The 21,204-nt window shown below is 46.5% G+C and overlaps 1 protein-coding gene across 13 annotated transcripts in view; it reads left to right on the top strand.

The window, feature by feature from the left end:
* Positions 1-21,204, top strand: part of ATP2B2 (ATPase plasma membrane Ca2+ transporting 2) — a 459,739-nt gene that overhangs the window by 409,708 nt on the left and 28,827 nt on the right. For all 13 annotated transcript variants that reach the window (XM_024556440.4, XM_053929679.2, XM_045192226.3 and 10 more), the window contains 2 exons: positions 16,150-16,391; positions 17,318-17,552. In XM_024556440.4, the coding sequence (XP_024412208.1) occupies positions 16,150-16,391; positions 17,318-17,552 (477 nt within the window). The remainder of the gene's footprint in view (positions 1-16,149; positions 16,392-17,317; positions 17,553-21,204) is intronic.

The raw sequence follows: 21,204 nt of genomic DNA, 5'->3' as shown, positions 1-21,204 counted from the left end.
AGCACTCAAATAAAAGAGGATAGAGGGGAGCAGTAAGAGCTGCATCCATTTTATAGTATTTTGTTTTACACACCTCTTGTCTCTTTAATTTTTTCATTAGCTTTTTGCAGTGAAACTCAGTGAAGCTATTTTGGAATTCTGTAGCCTTTTGGAAGTTTCTGCATGCCACTTAAAGTAGATATCCCGTTCTGTTTGGGAACTTTTATTTTCAAGTGTGCTTCTTAAGGGACCTTATGTCATCGGGACCGTCCCTCTAATGGCCATCGTAATACCTCTGAAGGCTCACAGCAGTTTGGTTGGACCCTAGCCACAAATGGAGTACAACCCACATTTCTGTCTGGCTGTATTTTGGGACCTCCAGCCTGAGAGGTACCAAGCCAACCTCTCAGAACACAAAACAAGCTTAGTAAGATTTTGCCATTTTTGTAAATGTTTATAGCTTCCAGGACCATAGTTCTTAGTTATGAAATAAACAGGTGTGCTGGAAGGCAGTGCACTTAAATCTTTAGACTTTAAGGATTCCTTCTCTTTTCAGCAGAACCCTTGGGTCTCTCAAAGGCAAAATAAAAGCTAAAAGGGACATGCTGCTGGGTTACCAATCAGATCAGGAGCTCAATGCAAAGAAGCAGAGCTCAGAACCGAGAACTTACACTTGGAAATGGCAAGAAAGACAATGAACTCAAAGGGTTTGCAGGGTACCACGCCTGCGTGTCTCCTTGTCCCAGGATGCTATCAGAAGTTTGCTTTGGATCCCAATGCTGCTCCCAAATTTGTTAAATAACAAAAATTCAACTGAGTAAAATTTAAAGATCTTTATTGGCTTTATTGAGTGATTCATGAGTCAGCATCCCGTCTAGGAGCTCTGAGGAGCTGTACAAAAGGAAGGCTTTCACAGGCAAAGGAAAGGAAAGAGTGGATTGTTCCAGGCTGAGGTAACCTACCTGTGGGAGACAGGAGGGGGCTATCAGGTGGATTCCCTCACTAGTGCTCACGAAAACATTCCAGACTGACTGGTTATGATTAAATTCCCAGGAGAGGCTGAAACTGAAGTTAGGTTAGTATTAAGTCTCAGTTTGGTGATGTGGGCTTAGCACAAATGATTCCATTTGGGGCCTGTTGTACTTTAACACTGGGCTTGTTCACGTTGTTGTGCTGCATTGGATTAGCTCATGCAAGTCAAGAGACCTACCTGCCTTGATTCAAAGAGTGGAGAAACAGATTCCATCTCTTAATGGGAAGAACTGCAGATTCACATTGCAGAGGACATAGATTCAGAGAGGAGACTAATCATGGCCATTTTCACAATCTACCACCAATGACACTACTGTTGTTAGTAATAGTAGTGGTACTATTAGCTTTGACTTGAAAAATTCTCACATCCCTGTCTCAGCTGAGCTGCCTAGACTCATCATGCTGTATTCCCTATTTGGTTTAGAAGCACAGGTTGCCTTTTTGGAATTAAACAGCATTTGAGCATTTGGATGAAGAGAAACAGAATTGTCCATCCAGAGGTCAGCCGGCACCCAGATGTAGGGCATTTCTGCAGTGTAAGCATATGGGTGAACAGCTGAGCATTTTTGCTAGCCCTCCAAATGTGCCCTAGCTCTGCCCTCTCCCTTCTGCCCTGAGCCGGCTCAAACCTTCATGATCGGTTGGGTTGTAGGAACTGCCAGCAGCTTTATTGATATGGGGAGGAGAATGTGAGTCAGCAGTGAAGGCTGAGGGCTGGTAGGGGGAGGAAGAGGAGGTGACTGCTGCCTCCATACTCTGGGGCTGCAAGAACTGCACCCTGTGCTATGCATCCCCCCCAGAGCTGCAGGCTGAGGGAGGCAGAACTGACAAAAGGAGAAAGTAGGTCAAGAGATCGCATGCAGACAGTAATAGAGAACCCTGGGGGTGATGCCAGAAATGATGACTTTTTTTGTCTTTCCCCTGCACCCCCACCCCCAGCCCCAATTTGGGTTGCAAGGGAGGTGAACGGTACTTTATTCCGTTCCCCAGGCCTTTCTAAAATAACTGAGATGCTGTTAATGATCTCATCCTTCAGATGTGGCAGAGAGGGAAGCAGGTTGAGTCACAGGGCAGGCTTCATGTGAAGGGGTGGCCGTGTGAGCAGAGCCCTATGAGGTGAGCTGGGATTGAGGTATACGTTAGGTAGTTATGGTGAAGTTTGGGATCTGCCAGGAGGGCTGCACCAACATCGTCGCAGTGATAACTCTCAATTAGGCAGGGTTTCATAGCAGTGGCGGCAGAGCAAAAATCTCATTTCCAGATGTTGGTTGACTGAGACTGTGTCCAGGTGGCTGAAAGGACAGGGGTCAGTCAGTCAGATAAACCTACAGAGAAGGTGTAGCTGATGGACACAGGAAAGAGGATGGGGACCTGGGAACGAGGAGACTTGGTTTATAGTCAGGCAAAGTCACTTCTTAGACACCAGTGTCCCCTTCTGTGCCCTGAGCACTGGCATCCTAGGACCCCTGTGCCTCTCTTTCTGGGTTTTTCCTAAGAGAACCCTAGCCACGTGGCTCTCCTTGCTGGGAGCTGATGGCCATCAGTGTGAAAGGGACAGCAGGGCCCCTGGTATGACTGGGTGGTAGCTAAAGCTCCTCGTCTGGAGCAGAAGGCCTGGATTCAAATCTCTCACTAGATGTGTGAATGTAAACAAACTATTTAACCCCACTAAGCCTCAGTTTCCCAGGGGAAATGATAGGATTATTGTGAGGATGAAGTGAGTTATTAAGTGGAGAGTGCTTAGCACAACACTAGGCACATATTCAGCATGTGGTATGATTAGTGTTGTCTTTACTCGGCAATAAAAATCTCCCATTGAAGATGATTCTATCTGTAGCAATGCAGAGGCTGGCCAGCAAATAAATAGACGGCAGAGACATCAGGGCTGCAGAGGGAAAGAGTCTTGCCCAAAGTCACCCAGCCAATTAGTGGCAAAGCCAACTTACAGTTACCCTAAAGACAGCTGTTATGATAGGGTGTCTTGGTCATTGAAACCAATCCTGTGGCATCTTTAGCCTATGGTGGTCTTGGAAAGGAAGACCTGGGGTTCCAGAGAGTCAGATTAACAGCCAGAGCCTGCCAGCCATTTGGGGCAAAGAGACCCATGGGGACTGCCATTGTAGGCCCAGAGGGCTGCCCAGTCCAGGGCAGAAGTCCAGCCTCCTCCAAACAAGGCTGGGAAATCTGGACTGTAATACATCCTAAACCACACAAGAGGAGACAGAGCAGGAAGGGCATGCTGGGTCCTCCCATACGACCCCTCATCTTTGGTAGGTAAATGAGCCTGGCCTGGGAAAATAAGAGCCTGGCTATGTCTGTATTTCCCCTTCCATGAGCACACCGATTCTTCTGTGTCTTCTCACTGCCTGATGCAGGTGGTGGGCTCTTTGAGAGTGAGAGACACAGCCGAGTCATCTCTGGTGCCCCTGGTTTAGGCTCTTAGGAAGTACTGGTTGGGTAGGTAAGGTAGGTTAATTGATTGGTGAATAAATGTGTGTGTGTGTGTGATCAATGTGATTAAGAGTAGGTGGAGAAAGAGAGGGAGATGGATGGATGGATGATGGTTGGATAGGTAGGAGATGGATGGATGGATGGATGGGTAGATAGATGGATAGGATGAGTAGATGTGGCTGGGTGGGATGGAAGGGTGGATGAATGGATAACTGAATGGATGGATGAATACGTAGGTGGTGGGTGGTGAATATGAATTAATAGAAGCTCAGGACAGGCCCTGGCCAGTGTGGCTCAGTTGATTGGAGCATCCTCCCATAACTGAAAGATAGCAAGCAGGTTTGATTCCTGGTCAGGGAACATAACTAGGTTGTGGGTTTGAGCCCCAGTCCAGGCACGTACAATCCCAGGTTTGGGTGCATACGGGAGTCAACCAATCGATGTTTCTCTCTCACATCAATGTTTTCCTCTCTCCCTTCTTTTCTTCCTTCCTCTCTCTCTCTTAAAAGCATTTAAAAAATGTCCTCAGGTGAGGATTAAAAAAATAGCTCAGGACAGGACTAATATTTCTCCCTCTACTTCTTTGTTCCCATGGCAAAAAAAGGTAGAAGCTGGCCCTAGTCCAAGTCCCATGGTCAATGCTAGCACTCCCTCAGCACCTTCAGACCATCGAGCTGATTTCTTCTGCAGCTGCCCTCAGCTCTCTCGTCTACATTGATGCAGAGATCTCCTAATTAGCTAGTGCCTTTTATTCTTAAAAAAAAAATTTTTTTAAAGCACAGTAGACAAGTATTTGCAATTATAGGTTGTGTGTGTGTCATCTACACAGATTCATAGACCTTACAGACCACCTGGTCCAGCCCCCTCACTTTACTCCGAGACCCAGAAATGGGAAGGGACTATTGCCGAGTCACCCCATGGGTTAGTGGAGTTAGAATCCAGATATTCTGACCCCTAGTCCAGGAAGTGACGGTTAAGAGCTTTGGCCCTAAAGTCCAATATATCAGGATTTAAACTCCAGGCTCCAGCTTTCACCATATCAGTGTGACCCTAGCAACTTACATAACCTTTCAAGCCTCTGTTTTCCAGTCTGTAAAGTGAGCATATAAATAATCACTAACATTCACTTAGCCAGGCTTAGTGCTGCATGCTGACCTCTATATTGCCTTGTATGGCAACCCCATGAACTAGGTGACATCACATCATTAATACATAGATAAGGAAACTGAAGCTGGGAGGAGTTAAAGGACATGCCCTGAGTCCCAGAGCAGATAAGAGGCTGAGCCAGAACTTGAACCCAGGTCTATGAGATCCAGAGCCAGTGTGCCCCCACCTGTCTGTGCCCAACTCATCTGGCTGCACCTTTGCCTTAAGGCAATTCCAGGGCTGCTGTGAGGATCAGATGAGACGTACCTGTGGAGCTCCCAACACTGTGCTTGACATGCAGCAAGCACTTGGTCCATACCAGTTGTTACTCTTTTTACCTCTGTGTTTTTTTCTGAGCCTTACCCTCTGTAGTTTACTTTGCCAGCCACTGTCTTGCTTTACCTTCCACACCCCTTCCAGGTAATCAAGGCAAATATGACAAATCCCATCTTGCAGCTAAAAAAACTGAGCTGCACAAACATCAAGTAACCTGTCCAGGGCAGCTTCTGACCACCAAGTGGCAGACTTGGGCCCAGAGAATCTGGAGGAGCTTACCACACGGGCAAGGGGGCAAGGGTATTTAGGTGGGGACATGGCCCAGAGACCTGAAGATGTATGGCTTATTTGGAAAATGTGGTGGTCTGTGGCCTGGGAATGTCTCTCTCTGGGCTGGAATAATGAGAGGGGAGGCTGGGAAGGCTTGGGGGAGCTGGACAGTAACAGATAAGCCCTTAATAAGTGCTCAGAACCTCTCCAGACATGGGTAGAGGGTGGTACAAGGGCCAAGGCTGCTGGCAGAGAGGCCAGGAAAGGAGGCCCAGGAGGGTCCTGCAGAGGGCCAGCCTCAACCCCATGTCCCATTCCTCCTTCCTGAGGATGGCAGAAGCTTTTTTCTTTCCAGTCTTATTTCTAGTCATTAGCAACTAAACTTGCCCTCCAAGGGAAGCTATGTAAATCACCTTTTAGTCAGAAATTGCTCCCCTGCCTCAGAAATTCTGGCATGCCTCAGATTTCCTTCACCATCTCCGACTCTTTGAATATCAAGGCTTCTACTAGCTGCTTCTTCAGAGTCACAGCTGAGCTTTAGAAGGAAATAACTCCATCCTCAGACTTTTGAGGCACCGTGCTTTCCTGGGAAAATGTTCTCCTTTTTTGCCCATATTTATTCTGCGTACTGAAACCACCTAAACGACCTTGAATTTTATATTTTATGAGACCTTTTTTAAAGTAGGTTGACACCACAGCTAACATTTGAATTATTAAACTGAGGATAGGTGCTTATGGAGCTAAGCTATTGGAAAGTTAAGGCACATTTCTGAAAACATAAACGATTAAGAGAAAAACAAATGTCCCTGGAGCCCTTGAAGTGGTTCTGAAGGAAGGAGCAAGAAGGACTTTCCCAGCAGGATGGTTTTCCTGAATAAATAGTCCAAACTTCACCTAGTTAGAAACACCAGTTCCTCACCATACCCCATCCCTAAAACGAGGTGGCCACATGCCCAGAAAGCCCCAGTAACCCCCAAAACATGGGAAGGATCTGCTTAACTGTGTTCCCCATAATCTTAGAACCAGGGCACCAAGAAGAAGGAGGGAGGAGGTAGTGATTCTGGGAAACAGAGAGACAGCTCTTGAACTCAGATCTCTTGGCTCCAAACCCAAGGCTCAACTGAATATTCAAGTGAGCTTCAAAGTCTCCCCAGGTCAAGCCTCACTCTGAGACTGGCTCTGGTCAAGCCTGGGGTGCCAGAGACGTGAAGGACTCTGGAAGTGACTTTGCAGGGGATTAAGATGGCACAGTGGGGTAGAAGTGGAGTTCTGGTATGCAGAATGGCAGGGGCCTTTGTGTGGAATTTAGCAACTGTTTTCAGTTGTGTGAGGGGTATTTTTTAATTGTTTGAGGGGTTGGTTTTTTGTTTTGTTTTGCAAACACCATCTATGAGAGAAGAGTTTTAAAAAAATAACCCCAGTTGGGGAATTCCAATTTTTAACAGAAATATCAATCCCTATATCCCACCCCCTTAACCTACAAACACACCAAACAACCAAACACCCACACACAAACACACCCCCATATACACACCACACACTACATACATATACAACACACTACACATACATGAATGTACATGCACATATACACTCTCACACACACACACCACACACATACACAACACATACACAACACATACATGTACAATGCATTGGTGAGCTTGAGAAGGTCCCCAGGGAGTTTGCTTTCTAGTAATGTCTCCCCAGGGGTCTTATCCTGTCCTGTCTGTTGTCCTGGACACCCCCACTAACCTTCTGCCTTTCCATCCTCTGGGGAAGGCCCGGTGGCTCACTAGCCTGGCTCTGCCACCTCATGCTCCTCGGGAGGCCTGGCACCTGAGAAGCTCCTTTAGATGACCATTCTGGAGGCAAAAATCCTGACAAAATTCTATCCCACCTGGCCTCCTGTTGGCAGTACCCCACACACAAACACAAAAGTATTCATTTATTCATTAATTACCCTACAGTGGGAGGCAGAAATAAGCAAGACAGACACATTCCCCCACCATGGACTCTACAACAATCACCAACCCGTTACCTAGTTAATGAGCTGTCTCAAATGCTAGGGCCAAGAGACAGGGCTCCTGGGAGAGCAAGTGCTATGGACTCAGAACTGGAAACACCTGGGGCTAAACCCTAGCTCCCCCACTCACTAGCAGGTTGACCTCACCTCTCTGGGCCTCTGTGTGGACAACTTTAAAGTGGGAATAACAGCAGCCGGCTTCCCACAACCACATTATGCACATGAGGACCTTAATAAAGTGGTGAGCAGAGTCAGCATCCAGAAAATGGTCGCTGCTGCTGTGGAGGCTGGCTGGTTCATCCGGGCATCAGGAGGCTTCCCCGCAGTGCCCATCCACCAGGGGTGAGGAGGCCAGGCCACCAGGCACAGACAACAAGCAGAAGGATGTCTTCTAACATACTCTTAGAAACATCATCATGTTGCAGTTGCTGCAGTTTATCATGCAGCAGTTGTTGGGTTGTTTGGGGGGATTTGGGGTGTTTTTTTTTAATTGTGGTAAAATATACAATATAAAATTATCATCTTACCTGTTTTTAAGTGTACAGTTCAGTGGCATTAAGTACACTCACATTGTTGTGGCCATCACCACCATCCATCTCAGAACTTTTCATCTCCCCAAACTGACACTCTGCCCATCAGACACTAACTTCCTATCTCTCCTTCCCCGCAGCCTCTAGCAACCATCCTTCTACATTCTGTTTTTATCCTGGGTATACCATATAAGTGGAATTATACAGTATCTGTCCTTTTGCGACTGGCTTATTTCATTTAGCATAATGTCCTCAGGTTGATCCAGGTTGTAACCTGTGTCAGAACTCCCCTCCTTTTTAAGTCTGAATCTCCTTGTATATGTAGACCACACTTTCTTTAGCTATTCTTCTGTTGACGGGCACTTGGGTTGCTTCCACGTTTTGGCTGTTGTGAATAATACTGCTGTGAACATCTGTGTACAATATTTTTCAAGTCCCTGCTCTCAATTCTGAGTATATACCCAGAAGTAGAATTGCTGGGTCATAAGACAGTTCCATGTGTAATTTTTTGAGGAACCGCCATCCTGTCTTCCAAGCTGCTGTCCCATTTTCCTTCCACCAACAGTGCACAGGGCCACAGTTTCTCCACACCCTCACTGACACTTTTCTGTTTTATTTTTCATAATAACCATCCTAATGGGTGTGAGGTGGTAAGCTAGCTACATTTTTTAATCTCACTTTTGTAAATGATTTTTGTAACTTGTAGTTCTTCAAGTAATCATTTCTTGACTTGAATATATTTACTCCCCAGTATCCCAAAACAGGGATATGAATTGTCCTCTCAAAGTTACACCTAGACCTGCCCCCCAGCACTCTTACAGGGCTCAGTGCCCACACAGGGAAGCCTGCACCGGGCATCAGGAACTTGAGGAAAGCCCCAGGTCTGTGACCGTGAACAAGTCACTTCCCTCCTGGGCCTGCTTTCTGTCCTTCAAAACCAGAACAATACCCACGTCTTAACTCCCTTACAGAATTGGAGCCCTGGAGATAAAACAGCTCTTGGAAAATCTACAGCAATAGCAAAACCTCTGAGTTTGTCCAGATTAAAAAAGCCAAGAGAGAAAAGGACGGGTCCTGCTTCTTAGCAATGCATGTAGGCAGTTTCAGAGCTCAAATTCATGAAAACCAATGGAATTACGTTGAATTATGGGAGAGGCAGATCTGTCATTTGCAACCATGGATTGTTTGAAATCCTTTTAGAGGAAAATTAAAATATTTCACAGAGGGCAATAAAGCACCAGGTGTTTTGAAGACATAATTGCTCAGCTGTCTTGGGCAAATAAGTAATTAGGCATTTTTATTTATGTCCTCCGTGTTGTCATTTTCTTGCATTAGTGGTAGGGGAAAGTACTATTGTGGAAAATACATAAAACTCTGGAAATCACTAGAAGGTTAATTGTAAAAATTGTTTAAAAAAATAAAAAATAAATAAATATATATAAATTTTAAAAGCACAACATAACAGCATACTACAGAGACAAAGGGGAGTGCTCAGAGTTTATGTTCCCAAACACCAGAAATGGGAAGATGTATCAGATATTCTTTTGCTTTCAAGTCAAATTCCACAAAAGAGCTTGGGAGAGGGAGCCTTCCAAGGCTTGTGATGCTGCAGACGTAGTCTGGCATGGCCTGAACATGGGGGTGTCCTGAGCCTTCTTTCCACCCATGCAGCTCTGCCTTACTCTACCCTCCCTCACCATGATCCACTTCACAGGAAGGGTTGCAAAGGGTTATTTTTCTCTCAGATGGAGATTATCTTTTCCAGTCTCTCCATTTCACAGATGAGGAACTGAGGACAAGAGGTTAGGATCTAAGACTCAGTCCTTCCTATGAATACCTAGGTCTCAGGATGGTCATGTTATCATTACCCATGACCCCATAGGGCTTGGGTTAGCTCTCAGGGCCTAAGCCCTAACTCTAGAAGGTGGGGAGAGGCAAGCAACATGTCCAATTGCTGTCCTGTCCCCCCTCATGGGAATTCACATGTGAGACCATTGCATAGAATTAAAGACATACATGTTCCCACACAGGAATGCATATAAATCTGGTAAAATCTGAGTAAGGTCAGTTTGATTGTCAGTGTTAACATCTTCATTGTGATGTTACATGACAGTCATATTGGAGGTGAGCACTTCAAGAAACTGGATGAAGAATATAGGACATCTCTCTGTGTTATTTCTTATCGCATGTGATTCTAGAACGCTCTCAAAATAAAAAGTTAGGACACACAAGGTAGGGATTCCCATGAAGACGGTGGTGTAGGTGAATGCAGTACTCAGAACTCCCACCACCACATCAGAATTACACCTCAATTACAAAACAACCATCATTTATAACCATCTGAAACCTAGCTGAACAAAAGTCCTACAACTAAGGATATAAAGAAAAAACCATATTGAGACTGGTAAGAGGGGCAGAGACTCAGGCAGGCTGGTCTTACACCCATGTGTGGCAGTTAAAAATCAGGAGGGATATCTCAGCTACAGAGGTCCCCCACTAAGGAGCGAGAGGTCCTAGCCCCACATCAGATGACCCAGCCCAGGGTTCTGGTGCTGGGAAGAGGAGTCCCCATAACTGCTGGCTGTAAAAACCAGCAGAGGTTATGGCTGAGGGAGACAGGACTTCTGGAGTCCCAGGTGTTCCTCTTAAAGGGCCCACACATGAACTTACTCAAGACTCACTTGCTCTGAGCTCCAGCACTGGGGTAGCAGCTTGACAGGCACCAGGGACATATAGGGAGGAACTGAATTGTCTGGCATCAGGGAGGGGCAGCTTTCTCCCAGACGAAAGTTCTGGCAGAGGCCATTATTTTTTCACTGAGCCTGTCCACACAGGCAAGCACCATAGCTGAGTCTCCATCAGCCTTGCTAATACTGTTAACCCAACCCTGGTGATTCCCTGAGACCCTGCCTCACCCAACTTTCAGGCCCACCCAAGCCATTTGCAGTGGCTTTTCCATTAGTAATGGCCTCTCTTGCCTCATGCTTCAGACATTCCTAAAATCTCTCAAACAAGCAGCATCTGGCCTTTGCATACCCCGTATCTCTTGCTAACTAGCTCCAGACCTGGCACTAGCAGCAGTCAGCCTTGGCCCCTCTGGGCACCTCCAAGCCCAGCACAAGTAGCAGCCATCTGCAGATCACCCTGCACTCATGCTGTGTGACCCCAGGCAGGGCACAGGCAGTGGCTAACCTTGCACCTCACAGGAGACCCCAGAACCAGTGCACCTGAGGAACAGCTTCAGACCACACTGGATTACAATGCTATCACCTCCATGAGCAACACACTCAAGGGCCAGAGTCTACAGGCACCAAGTCCCCAATGAAGCAAGACCTACTCCATAGGGTTTGCCCCTGCACAGCAACTCCTCATTGTAGTCACAGCTGGTCCTTGCATCTGATCAGTCAGTTCCTCCCAGGGACAAGCCAATAACAATTAAGCCTCAACTACAACAGTACAGTGTACACAGCCCCAACAGAGGCACACCTGGAGCACCCAGCTCTAGTGACTGGGGGGACTGTACCACTAGGCCCGACAGGACACCTACTACATATGGCCATTCTACCAAGCCTGGAAGACATAGCAGCTCTACCTAATACATAGAAACAAACACAAGGAGGCAGCCAAAATAAAGAGATAAATAAACAGGTTCCAAGTGAAAGAACAGGAGAAATCTTCAGGAAAAAAAAACTAAGTAAAATGGAGGAAAGCAAACTACCAGATACAGAGTTCAAAACAATGGTTATGAGGATGCTCAGGGTACTTAGTGACAACTTTAACAACATAAAAAAAGACATGGAACCCTGACTGGTGTGACTCAGTGGATTGAGCCCCAGAGTGAGTTGCAAAGGGTCAACGGATTGATTCCCAGTCAGGGCACATGCCTGGATTGCAGGCCAGGCCAGGTCCCCAGTAGCAGGCGCATGAGGGACAACCACACATTGAAATTTCTCTCCCTCTCTTTGTCTCTCCCTCCCCATCTCTCTAAAAACAAATAAAATCTTTTTTAAAAAAAGACATGGAAACTATTAAAAAACAGTCAGAAATAAAGAATACACTAACTGAAATGAAGAATAAATTACAGGGAATCAATAGTAAAGCAGATGAAGCAGAGGTTCACATCAGAAATTTGGAGTATAAACAAGCAGAAAATATCCAATCAGAACAGCAAAAAAGGAAAAAAGAATCTTAAAAAAATGAGGATCATATAAGGAATTTCTGGGACAACATCAAGCCTATTAACATTCACAACACAGGGTGCTGGTAGGAAAGAGAGAGCAAGAAATTGAAAACGTATTTGAAAAAAATAATGATGGGAAACTTCCCTAACCTGATGATTGAAATAGACATACAAATCCAAGAAGCACAGAGAGTCCCAAACAAGATGAAACTAAAAAGGCCCACACCAAGACACATCATAATTAAAATGCCAAAGGTTAAAGGCAAAGGGGGAATCTTAAAAACAGCAAGAGCAAAGCAGTAGTTACCTACAAGGGAGCTCCCATAAGACTGTCAGCTGATTTCTCAACAGAAACTTTACAGGTCAGAAGGGACTGGCATGAAATAGTCAAAGCAATGAAAAACAAGGACCAACAACCAAGATTACTCTACCCAGCAAAGCTCTCATTTAGAACCAAAGGACAGGTAAAGAGCTTCCCAGACAAGAAAAAAATAAAGGAGTTCATCACCACTACACCAGTATTATAAGAAATGTTCAAGGGTCTTCTTTAAGAAAAAGGAAAAAGATCAAAAATATGAATAATACATGGCCACTAAAAAGAACAAAATCTTAACCATTTGTGACAGCATGGATAGACCTAGAGGGTATTATGCTAAGTGAAATAAGTCAATCAAAGAAAGACAAATACCGTATGGGTGTACTTATATGTGGAATCTAAAAAACAATGTAAGCAAACAAACAAAGCAGAAACAGACTCATAGATACAGAAACAGGCTGATGGTTGGCAAAAGGGAGGATGGATGGGGGACTGGGTGAAAAAGGTGAAGGGATTGAGAAGTACAGCTTGGCAGTTACAAAATAATCATGGGATGTAAAGTACAGCATAGGGAATATAGCCAATAATACAGTAATAACTGTGTATGGTGCCAGTGGGTACTGAAAATATCAAGGGAAACACTTTGTAAAGTATATGATTGTCTAACCATTATGTTGTACACCCAAAACCAATACAAAATAATATTGAATGTAAACTGTAATTGAAAAAAAAATTTAAAGAATTTGTACATTTCCTTGGTGATTCTGGGTATAGCCAGGTTGGAGAATCACGGGTCTACAAGAATACTGGCCTGGCTTAGTTGCATCAGAACAAGAGAAAGCTACTGGATGCTTCCAGGGAACAGGGAGGTAGGAAGTGGCATTGCTACTGATGGTGAAGCAGGGTAGGGTAGAGGCCAGAGGAAAGCTTTATGGTCACATCCCGTGACTGCTCTGTACCAGTCAGGATTAATACCTATTGGAAAGTGTTGTGAGCTGAATCGTGTTCCCTCACATTCATATGTTGAAGTCCTAACTTCTAGTGCCTCAGAGTGTGATGGCATTTGGAGATAGGGTCTTTAAATTAGAGTTGTAAGGGTAAGCCCTGGTCCAATATGACTGGTGTCTTTATAAGAAGAGGAGATTAGGACACAGACATGTATAGAAGGAAAAGCATGTGAAGAGACAGGGAGAAGACAGCCATCTGCAAGCCAAGGAGCGAGGCCTCAGAAAAAAACAACCCTGCTGACACCTTGATCTCAGACTTCTGGCCTCCAGAACTATGGGAAAATGAATTCCTTTTTTTTTTTTTTTAAAGACTCACAGGCAATGATTACTGCTAAACTTAAGATAGAGGTTCTTGAGACTTCCAGCCAAGATCGAGGTATAGGTAGACACACTGTGCCTCCTCGCACAACCAAAAGAAGGACAGCAACAATTTAAAAACAAGAAACAACCAGACCTGACAGAAAACCGAACTGTATGGAAGTCCGACAACCAAGGAGATAAAGAAGAAACATTCATCCAGACCAGTAGGAGGGGCGGAGATGGGCAGCCGGGTGGAGAGGACACGCGGCAAGACAGCAGCTGGTGGACCCGGTGACAGACCATGCAACCCAGAGTTCCAGCTCAGGGAAATAAAGCCTCAAACCTCTGACTGAAAACACCTGTGGGGGTTGAAGTGGCAATGGGAGAAACTCCCAGCCTCACAGGAGAGTTCGTTGGAGAGACCCACAGGGTCCCAGAACATACACAAACCCACCCACTCAGGAAGCAGCACCAGAAGGGCCCAATTTGATTGTGGGTAGTGGAGGGAGTGACTGAACACCAGCAGAGAGCTGAGCAAGCACCATTGCTCCCTCTCAGATCCCTCCCCAATATACAGCATCACAGTGCAGCCACGAGAATTACCCCGCCCTGGTGAACACCTAAGGCTCCGCCCCTTTATGTAACAGGCCCACCAAGGAAAAAAAAAAAGGTCCAAATGAAAGAACAGATCAAAGCTCCAGAAAAAATACAACTAAGCAATGAAGAGATAACCAACCTACCAGATGTACAGTTCAAAACACTGGTAATCAGGATGCTCACAGAATTGGTTGAATTTGGTAGCAAGTTAGATGAAAAAATGAAGGCTATGCTAAGTGAAACAAAGGAAAATGTACAGGGAACCAATAGTGATGCGAAGGAAACTGGAACTCAAATCAATGCTGCGGACCAGAAGGAAGAAAGAAACATCCAACCAGAAAAGAATGAAGAAACAAGAATTTGGAAAAACAAGGAGAGGCTTAGGAACCTCCAGGACATTTTTAAATGTCCCAACATCTGAATTATAGGGGTACCAGAAGGAGAAGAGAAAGAGCAAAAAATTGACAACTTATGTGAAAAAATAATGAAGGAGAACTCCCCAATCTAGCAAAGGAAATAGACTTCCAGGAAGTCCAGGAAGCTCAGAGAGTCCCAAAGAAGCTGGACCCAAGGAGGAACACACCAAGGCAAATCATAATTACATTATCCAAGATTAAAAATAAGGAGAGAATCTTAGAAGCAGCAAGAGAAAAGGACATAGTTACCTACAAAGGAGTTCCCATAGGAGTGTCAGGTGATTTCTCAAAAAGAGACCTTACAGGCAAGAAGGGGCTGAAAAGAAGTATTCCAAGTCATGAAAAGCAAGGACCTACATCCAAGATTGGTCTATCCAGCAAAGCTATCATTTAGAATGGAAGGGCAGATAAAGTGCTTCTCAGATAAAGTCAAGTTAAAGGAGTTCATCATCACCAAGCCCTTCTTATATGAAATGTTAAAGGGATTTATCTAAGAAAAAGAAGATAAATAATATGAACAGTAAAATGACAGCAAACTCACAGTTATTAACAACCACACCTAAAACAAAAATAAAAGCAAACTAAGCAAACAACTAGAACAGGAACAGAATCACAGAAATGGAGATCACATGGAGGGTTATCAACAGGGGAGTGGGAGGGGAAGAGAGGGGGAAAGGTACAGAGAATAAGTACCATAAATGGCAGGTAGAAAATAGGGGAGGGTAAGAATAGTATAGGATATGTAGAAGCCAAAGAACTTATATACACAACCCATGGACATCAACTATAGGGGGGAATGTGGGTGGGAGGGGGTGAGCAGGATGGAGGGGAGTGAAGGGGAGAAAATGGGACAACTGTAATAGCATAATCAATAAAATATATTTAAAAATGAGATGTTTTGCCCAACAGCTTGGTCACAATGAAAAGATTAAAAACATCAAGTGTTGGTGAGGGCACCAAAGGGCTGATGGGTATTTTAGAAGCTGGTATACACTCTGAGGACAACTTAGCAGTGTTTTTAATATTTAAAATATGCGTATCTTCAATCCAGCAATTCCACTTCTATATCCTCAAAGAATACACACGTATACAAAGAAGCAAGTAAAAAGATGTTCATTGTTAACACTCACTGTAAAGCAAAAACTGGAAACCCCAATTTCCATGAAAAAAAATGGTTAAATAAATTAAACCCGTAAAAAAGAAAAAAAAGAAAAAAGATAGAGGTTCTTTCTGGGACAAGGAGTGGATTATACAGATGGAGGGAGATACACAGGGGGATTCAACATTTTCTGTCTTGTTTTCCTTCTTAAAAAAGAAAAATCTGAAGCAAATATGGCATAATGCCAAGGCTCTACAAAGTTGGATGGTGGGTGCACAACAGTTTCTCTTATTATTCTCTATCACGTTTTTATGTTTGAAATAGCTCTTACTTTTTTAAAAGGCTGACCTTGCATAACTCCTTGCATCGGAGCCCAGGATTGTGTCTGGGATACAGAGGGCTGAGGGTGCAGGGGGAGGGCAAAGGGCTCACTGAAAGGAGAGAGGGTGGCCAGAGCCTGGCCCCCACCTCCCAGACCACAGAGACTATCACCCCCTATGAGCCTCCCCAACCTGTCTTCACAGCCTCCAGAGAAGGAGGGTGCCCTGCCTCGGCAGGTGGGCAACAAGACTGAGTGCGGCCTGCTGGGCTTTGTGCTGGACCTGAAGCAGGACTACGAGCCCGTGCGCAACCAGATGCCAGAGGAGAAGCTATACAAAGTGTACACGTTCAACTCCGTGCGCAAGTCCATGAGCACAGTCATCAAGCTGCCCGACGAGAGTTTCCGCATGTACAGCAAGGGCGCGTCTGAGATCGTGCTCAAGAAGTAAGTGGCATGGTGAGCGGGCAGGGGAGCAGGGAGACAGGGACTATGGGGTGACACAGGAGCCATCTGGCACCCAGAGGCTCAGAGAGAGCCCTGCTCACTGTCCCACAGCAAGACCACCTCCGGGGCCACTATTTCCTCTTTAAAATGTCTATAGAGAGTCCTCTTCCTCCTTCTCTTTTAGTAGGAAGTTCTACGCATTATCATGGTTAGATCTCTCTTAGTTCACTTCCCTTGATATAGACTTGGTTGATGGTTTCACTGTTAACCAGTCTCCTCTGACTCCAGGTGCTAGAAATAAGCCTGGGGAACTGAGCAAGTCACTCCCCCACTCTAGCCCTCAGTTTCCCAACTTGTACTTTGAAAGGATTAGTCTAATCCAGTGGTTCTGAATCCTGGCTACACGCTAAAATCACCCCAGTGAGCTTTTAAGAAACCATTGTTTCCTGGACTCATCCCAGACAAACTGAACGGGAAACCTCTGTAGTAGGGCTCGCACATGGGTATGTACTTATTCATTGTTTCCCCGTGCCATTATGGTATGCAAGCAGAGTCAATAACCACTAGCCTAAGTTTTATGTCCTTTGAAAGCCATTTTAGTTGTGGAACTATTTTTTCAGGTGAAATTTTGTGAATATAAAAGAGATCAAAGTAAACCTCCTCTTGCTAAATGGACTAGGGCAGATATTACAAGAAGGCTGACTGATTTCTATTTGACTGGTCCTGATTTCATCCCTGCCTGGGGCCCATGGGGCCTGAACCAGCCCTGAAGCATTATGGCAGATGGACTGGTGGGGCACTGGATGACCCATCACAGCCAGCTGGGCATCCCCGGGGAGGGGAAGGTGAGCTTGAGACAGCCAGAGGGAAGAAGATCCTTAGGTCCCAGGATGGACCTTACCCATTTCTATCCTGTCCTCCTTCAGATGCTGCAAAATCCTCAACTCAGCAGGTGAGCCCAGGGTCTTCCGGCCCCGTGACCGGGATGATATGGTGAAGAAGGTGATTGAACCCATGGCCTGTGATGGGCTCCGCACCATCTGTGTAGCCTTCCGTGACTTTCCTGGCAGCCCTGAGCCTGACTGGGATAATGAGAATGACATTCTGAACGACCTCACCTGTATCTGCGTGGTGGGCATTGAGGACCCTGTGCGGCCTGAGGTAGGCAACCCCCGCCCCATCCCCGACACCACCACCAGCAGATCAGGGAAGAGGGTCAAGGCTGGGAGTCTAGTTGGCTAGGTGACCTGACATAAAGTCACCTCACCTCTCTGAGGCTCAGTTACCCTGTGATGCCCACGGGGTCTTCTCTTTACTGGCTCTTAAACATTCAGACTCACCACATTAGCACAGGCCAAAGTTGGCATCAATCTGCTCAGGTAATACTGCAGAAACCACAGCCTACAAGCAGTCCTGGAACCGTTCACCCAACCACCTGAGACTTTCCCACTGGCCCCCAAAGGGACAGGTGTGAGGGCTGCCCTGCCCTAGAAGCCCCTTGCCGTACAGGAGCCAGGATCTCCTATAGCAAATTCATAGGATTCCTAGGTCCCTACAAAGGAGATGGCCATAACAAAGGTCACCAGACTCAGGAAAACCCCAAGTGTGGTATCCCCTTCAGCATTTAGGGTTCTACCCATCAAGACCCAGATTACCAGTCAGTTCACACTTGCCAGCTTGCCTAGGGGCACAGCTGACAGTCTGCCTTTATCAGGTTTCCAAGGGAACAGAGCCAGAAAGTTAACAGAAGGTCAGATTCTCAAGCAGAAGGGAAGGGGAATCACAGCAGCACACCCCTCCCCATAAGGATCGAGGGAGGTGATGTACTAAGTGCATCCAGTGTGGTGCCCAGCTTACAGTAGGTCTTCAGTCTCCTTTAGCTGAACCAAGAATCTGAGCCAAGAATTCAGCACTGGGGATTTGCAGGGTTGGAAAGGATGGGACGTGGGTTGTTAGTCAGGCTGCCTAGGCCAGTGAGAGGTTGTGGGGAGAGGAAAGAGCTACTTCAAGTCTCCAAAACACTGCTGTGGGCAGCAGAGCTCAGGACATGAGGCAAGGTACGGGAGGGATCGGCCTCCCCTTCCTCCAAGGACTAACACAGCTGCTAGGTCCAGACCCAATTCCCTGGCCAGGCCTTGTTGGTTGGGCCTGGATTGGCCATGGCAGTAGGATTTGGTGACAATACCCCAGGGGGCATCTTCCTCCACCAAGGGCACCTTCAGTTTACCCCACTTGCCCTGACTCCATTTTCTGGGGGCCTCTGGCCGTTCCTTACTCCTCTTGAAGCCTCTGTTTTCCCTTCTTTCAAGTGAAAGGGGGTAGACAAGATGCTCACCAAGTTGCCAACCCTGATGTTGGTTCCAAAGACCAAAAGAAACAAGAAGGTCACAGATACGGACTTTCACGTTCAGGCAGCGGGGATAGAGGTCAAGAGTGTGAGCTCAGGCATCAGACAGACCTGGGATGCTGAGTCTTAGTATTACTGGCTGCATGACCTTGGACCAGTTACATAATCTCTCTGAGCCTGTTCCCTCATCTGTAAATGTAATAATAATAGCATTCTATACACACACACACACACAGGGATACTGTAAAACTTCAGACCGGGTACATACAAGGAACAAGCAGGGTGGCTGGCACAGGATAGCTGGTCCATAAGTGTGGGTCCCCTTCCTCTCTGCCCCTCCCAGTACAGTCATTATTCTGGGTCCAGTGACACATACAGCCCCTGATACGGAGCCTGGAGTACAGAAGGTGGTCGGTAAGTGTTTGTGAAAGGAATGAATGAAAAGGGACGGGACTTAAACCCCAGTCTTCTAACACTGTGCCTGGTGCTCATCTCTCTCTCTCTCTCTCTCTCTCTCTCTCTCTCTCTCTCTCTCTCTCACACACACACACACACACACACACACACACACACACACACACAGAGCCTAAAACAGCAAAGGCAATGAATGCCCTGGCCCTTGGCACCAGAGCCCATATGTGTTTCCCTGCCGACTGCATCTCTCCCTGGACAGACAGGCCATTTTTCAGCCCCCCTGTGGAGCGCCTGCTCATTCCCAGCTGCTAGTGGGTTCAGGCTTCACCATGATGTTATCTCCTTGCAAGCCATGGAGACGTGTCCCTGTGCAGCGTGAGGCCCACCTGCGGCTGCCCTGATCTTCCCATCCCCAGAATCCCCCTCCGGCCCCACACGCCCGGAGCCGCTGGCTCCTCACCCTGACTCAAAAACACTGCTGAGGTGGGTGGAAAGCAGCATTAGACACACACTCTTTTGGCCATGACTGCAATAATAAGAAATGTATTTTATATCTGACTTGTTAAACACACATGCTTAACCAAAATGAGAATCTCACAAAGTCATGTGATGCACTTAAGTATCTCCAATTCTCTTGTCTGTCTTTCTTTTAGAAATGCTGGCCACCACCCACTAAACTGATTTTACAATCCGCTAATGGGGGAGGAGGGGAGGGCAACTCAAGGTTTGCACTGCTGATCTAGTCTTAACACCTTTCCACACCCCCAATTTGCAGACGAAAACACTGAGGCCCAAACTGGGAGAGTGACATTCCCGCAGTCTCATTGTAAGTGGCTGAAGGAATCCAGATTAGAACAGGTTTTCTGCTTTCCTGCCCCAGGACTCTGTCCTGGGTGCTGCAGAAAAAGAAAAGGCAAGTAGCTCTAAGTCAGGAGGGTGAGGAAAGGGGAGAAGAGGCCTGAGAGGGGCTGAGCCGGGTCCCTGGCATTTTCTGTTGGCAGCCTGGTCATCCAGAGACTGTCCCTCTCTGTGCCTCACTCTCCCCATCTGTAAAATGGGAGCTTGGCCCAGGTGCTCCTCCAGTCCCTTCCAACTTCTGACCTTCTGAGCCAGCTAACTGGAAGGCCCTTCACGCCTTTTTCCACTTCCTTCAGTTAACGCACCCCTGCTGGTGACCTTCTCTCCCTCATCTACACACCAAGGATGTACACTTAGAAGTTGCAAGTTGTGTTAGGGAGCAGTGGCTTACTGAAGCAACACAGCAGTCACAAGGGACATGGGTCCTAGTCCTTCACAGAAGACCTCAGTGGATCTTTTCCCTGGGCCTTAGTGTCCCCATCTGAACAATGAGAAAGTTGGGCATTCACAAGTAAGGGACACAGGAGGGTTACTGGTGACACTACTTGAAGATATAAAAGCTCTGACCTGCTGATTCAGCACCTCCCAGAGGGCAGGGGTGGATGCAAGGCCTGAGAGACAGGCAGGTGTAGTTTTTATTTTTTATTTCTTTTAGGCTAAGTAATTTATGCACACGGAGCCAAATTCAAAAGGTCCAGTGGCACAGTCGGGGTGAACAGCCCCAATGCCATCACTAGTTCCCTGGCTCCCACCTCAGAGGCAGCCACCCTCGTCCGGTTTCTTGGATAGCCCTTGGGGAACAACTATGCCTACAGTGAGTGTGTTCATGTCAGGTTCTCCTGGGCAGCCTTGAGGCCGGCCAGAGTGAGAGCCTCAGCCTGGACAACCTCTCGGCTCCTGAAGGCACATTCAGATTTGTTTTGCAGCTGCCATAGGAAAACAAACTCTGGCTCCTTAGTTTCCCCATCTGTCAAGGGGGCAAATCTTGGATTGCCTTCCTTCCTCAAGAAGACAAAGGACAGACAAATGAAAACAGGCTTGCCAAACACCCCACCCTAAAACGCTACCACGGGTACATTTTCCGAGGCTGATTGAAGCCAGTGTGGATAAACCCATCAGGAGAGAGCAGTCTGAGGTTTGCGGGGTTTGCTGGGTTAGCCAGGCTGTGGGAGCCCTTGGAGTCACAGACAACGG

Source organism: Desmodus rotundus, chromosome 8, assembly GCF_022682495.2.
Source record: "Desmodus rotundus isolate HL8 chromosome 8, HLdesRot8A.1, whole genome shotgun sequence".
Taxonomy (NCBI): domain Eukaryota; kingdom Metazoa; phylum Chordata; class Mammalia; order Chiroptera; family Phyllostomidae; genus Desmodus; species Desmodus rotundus.
The sequence above is the reverse complement of the archived record's forward strand: the minus strand, read 5'-3'. Positions and strand labels throughout refer to the sequence as shown.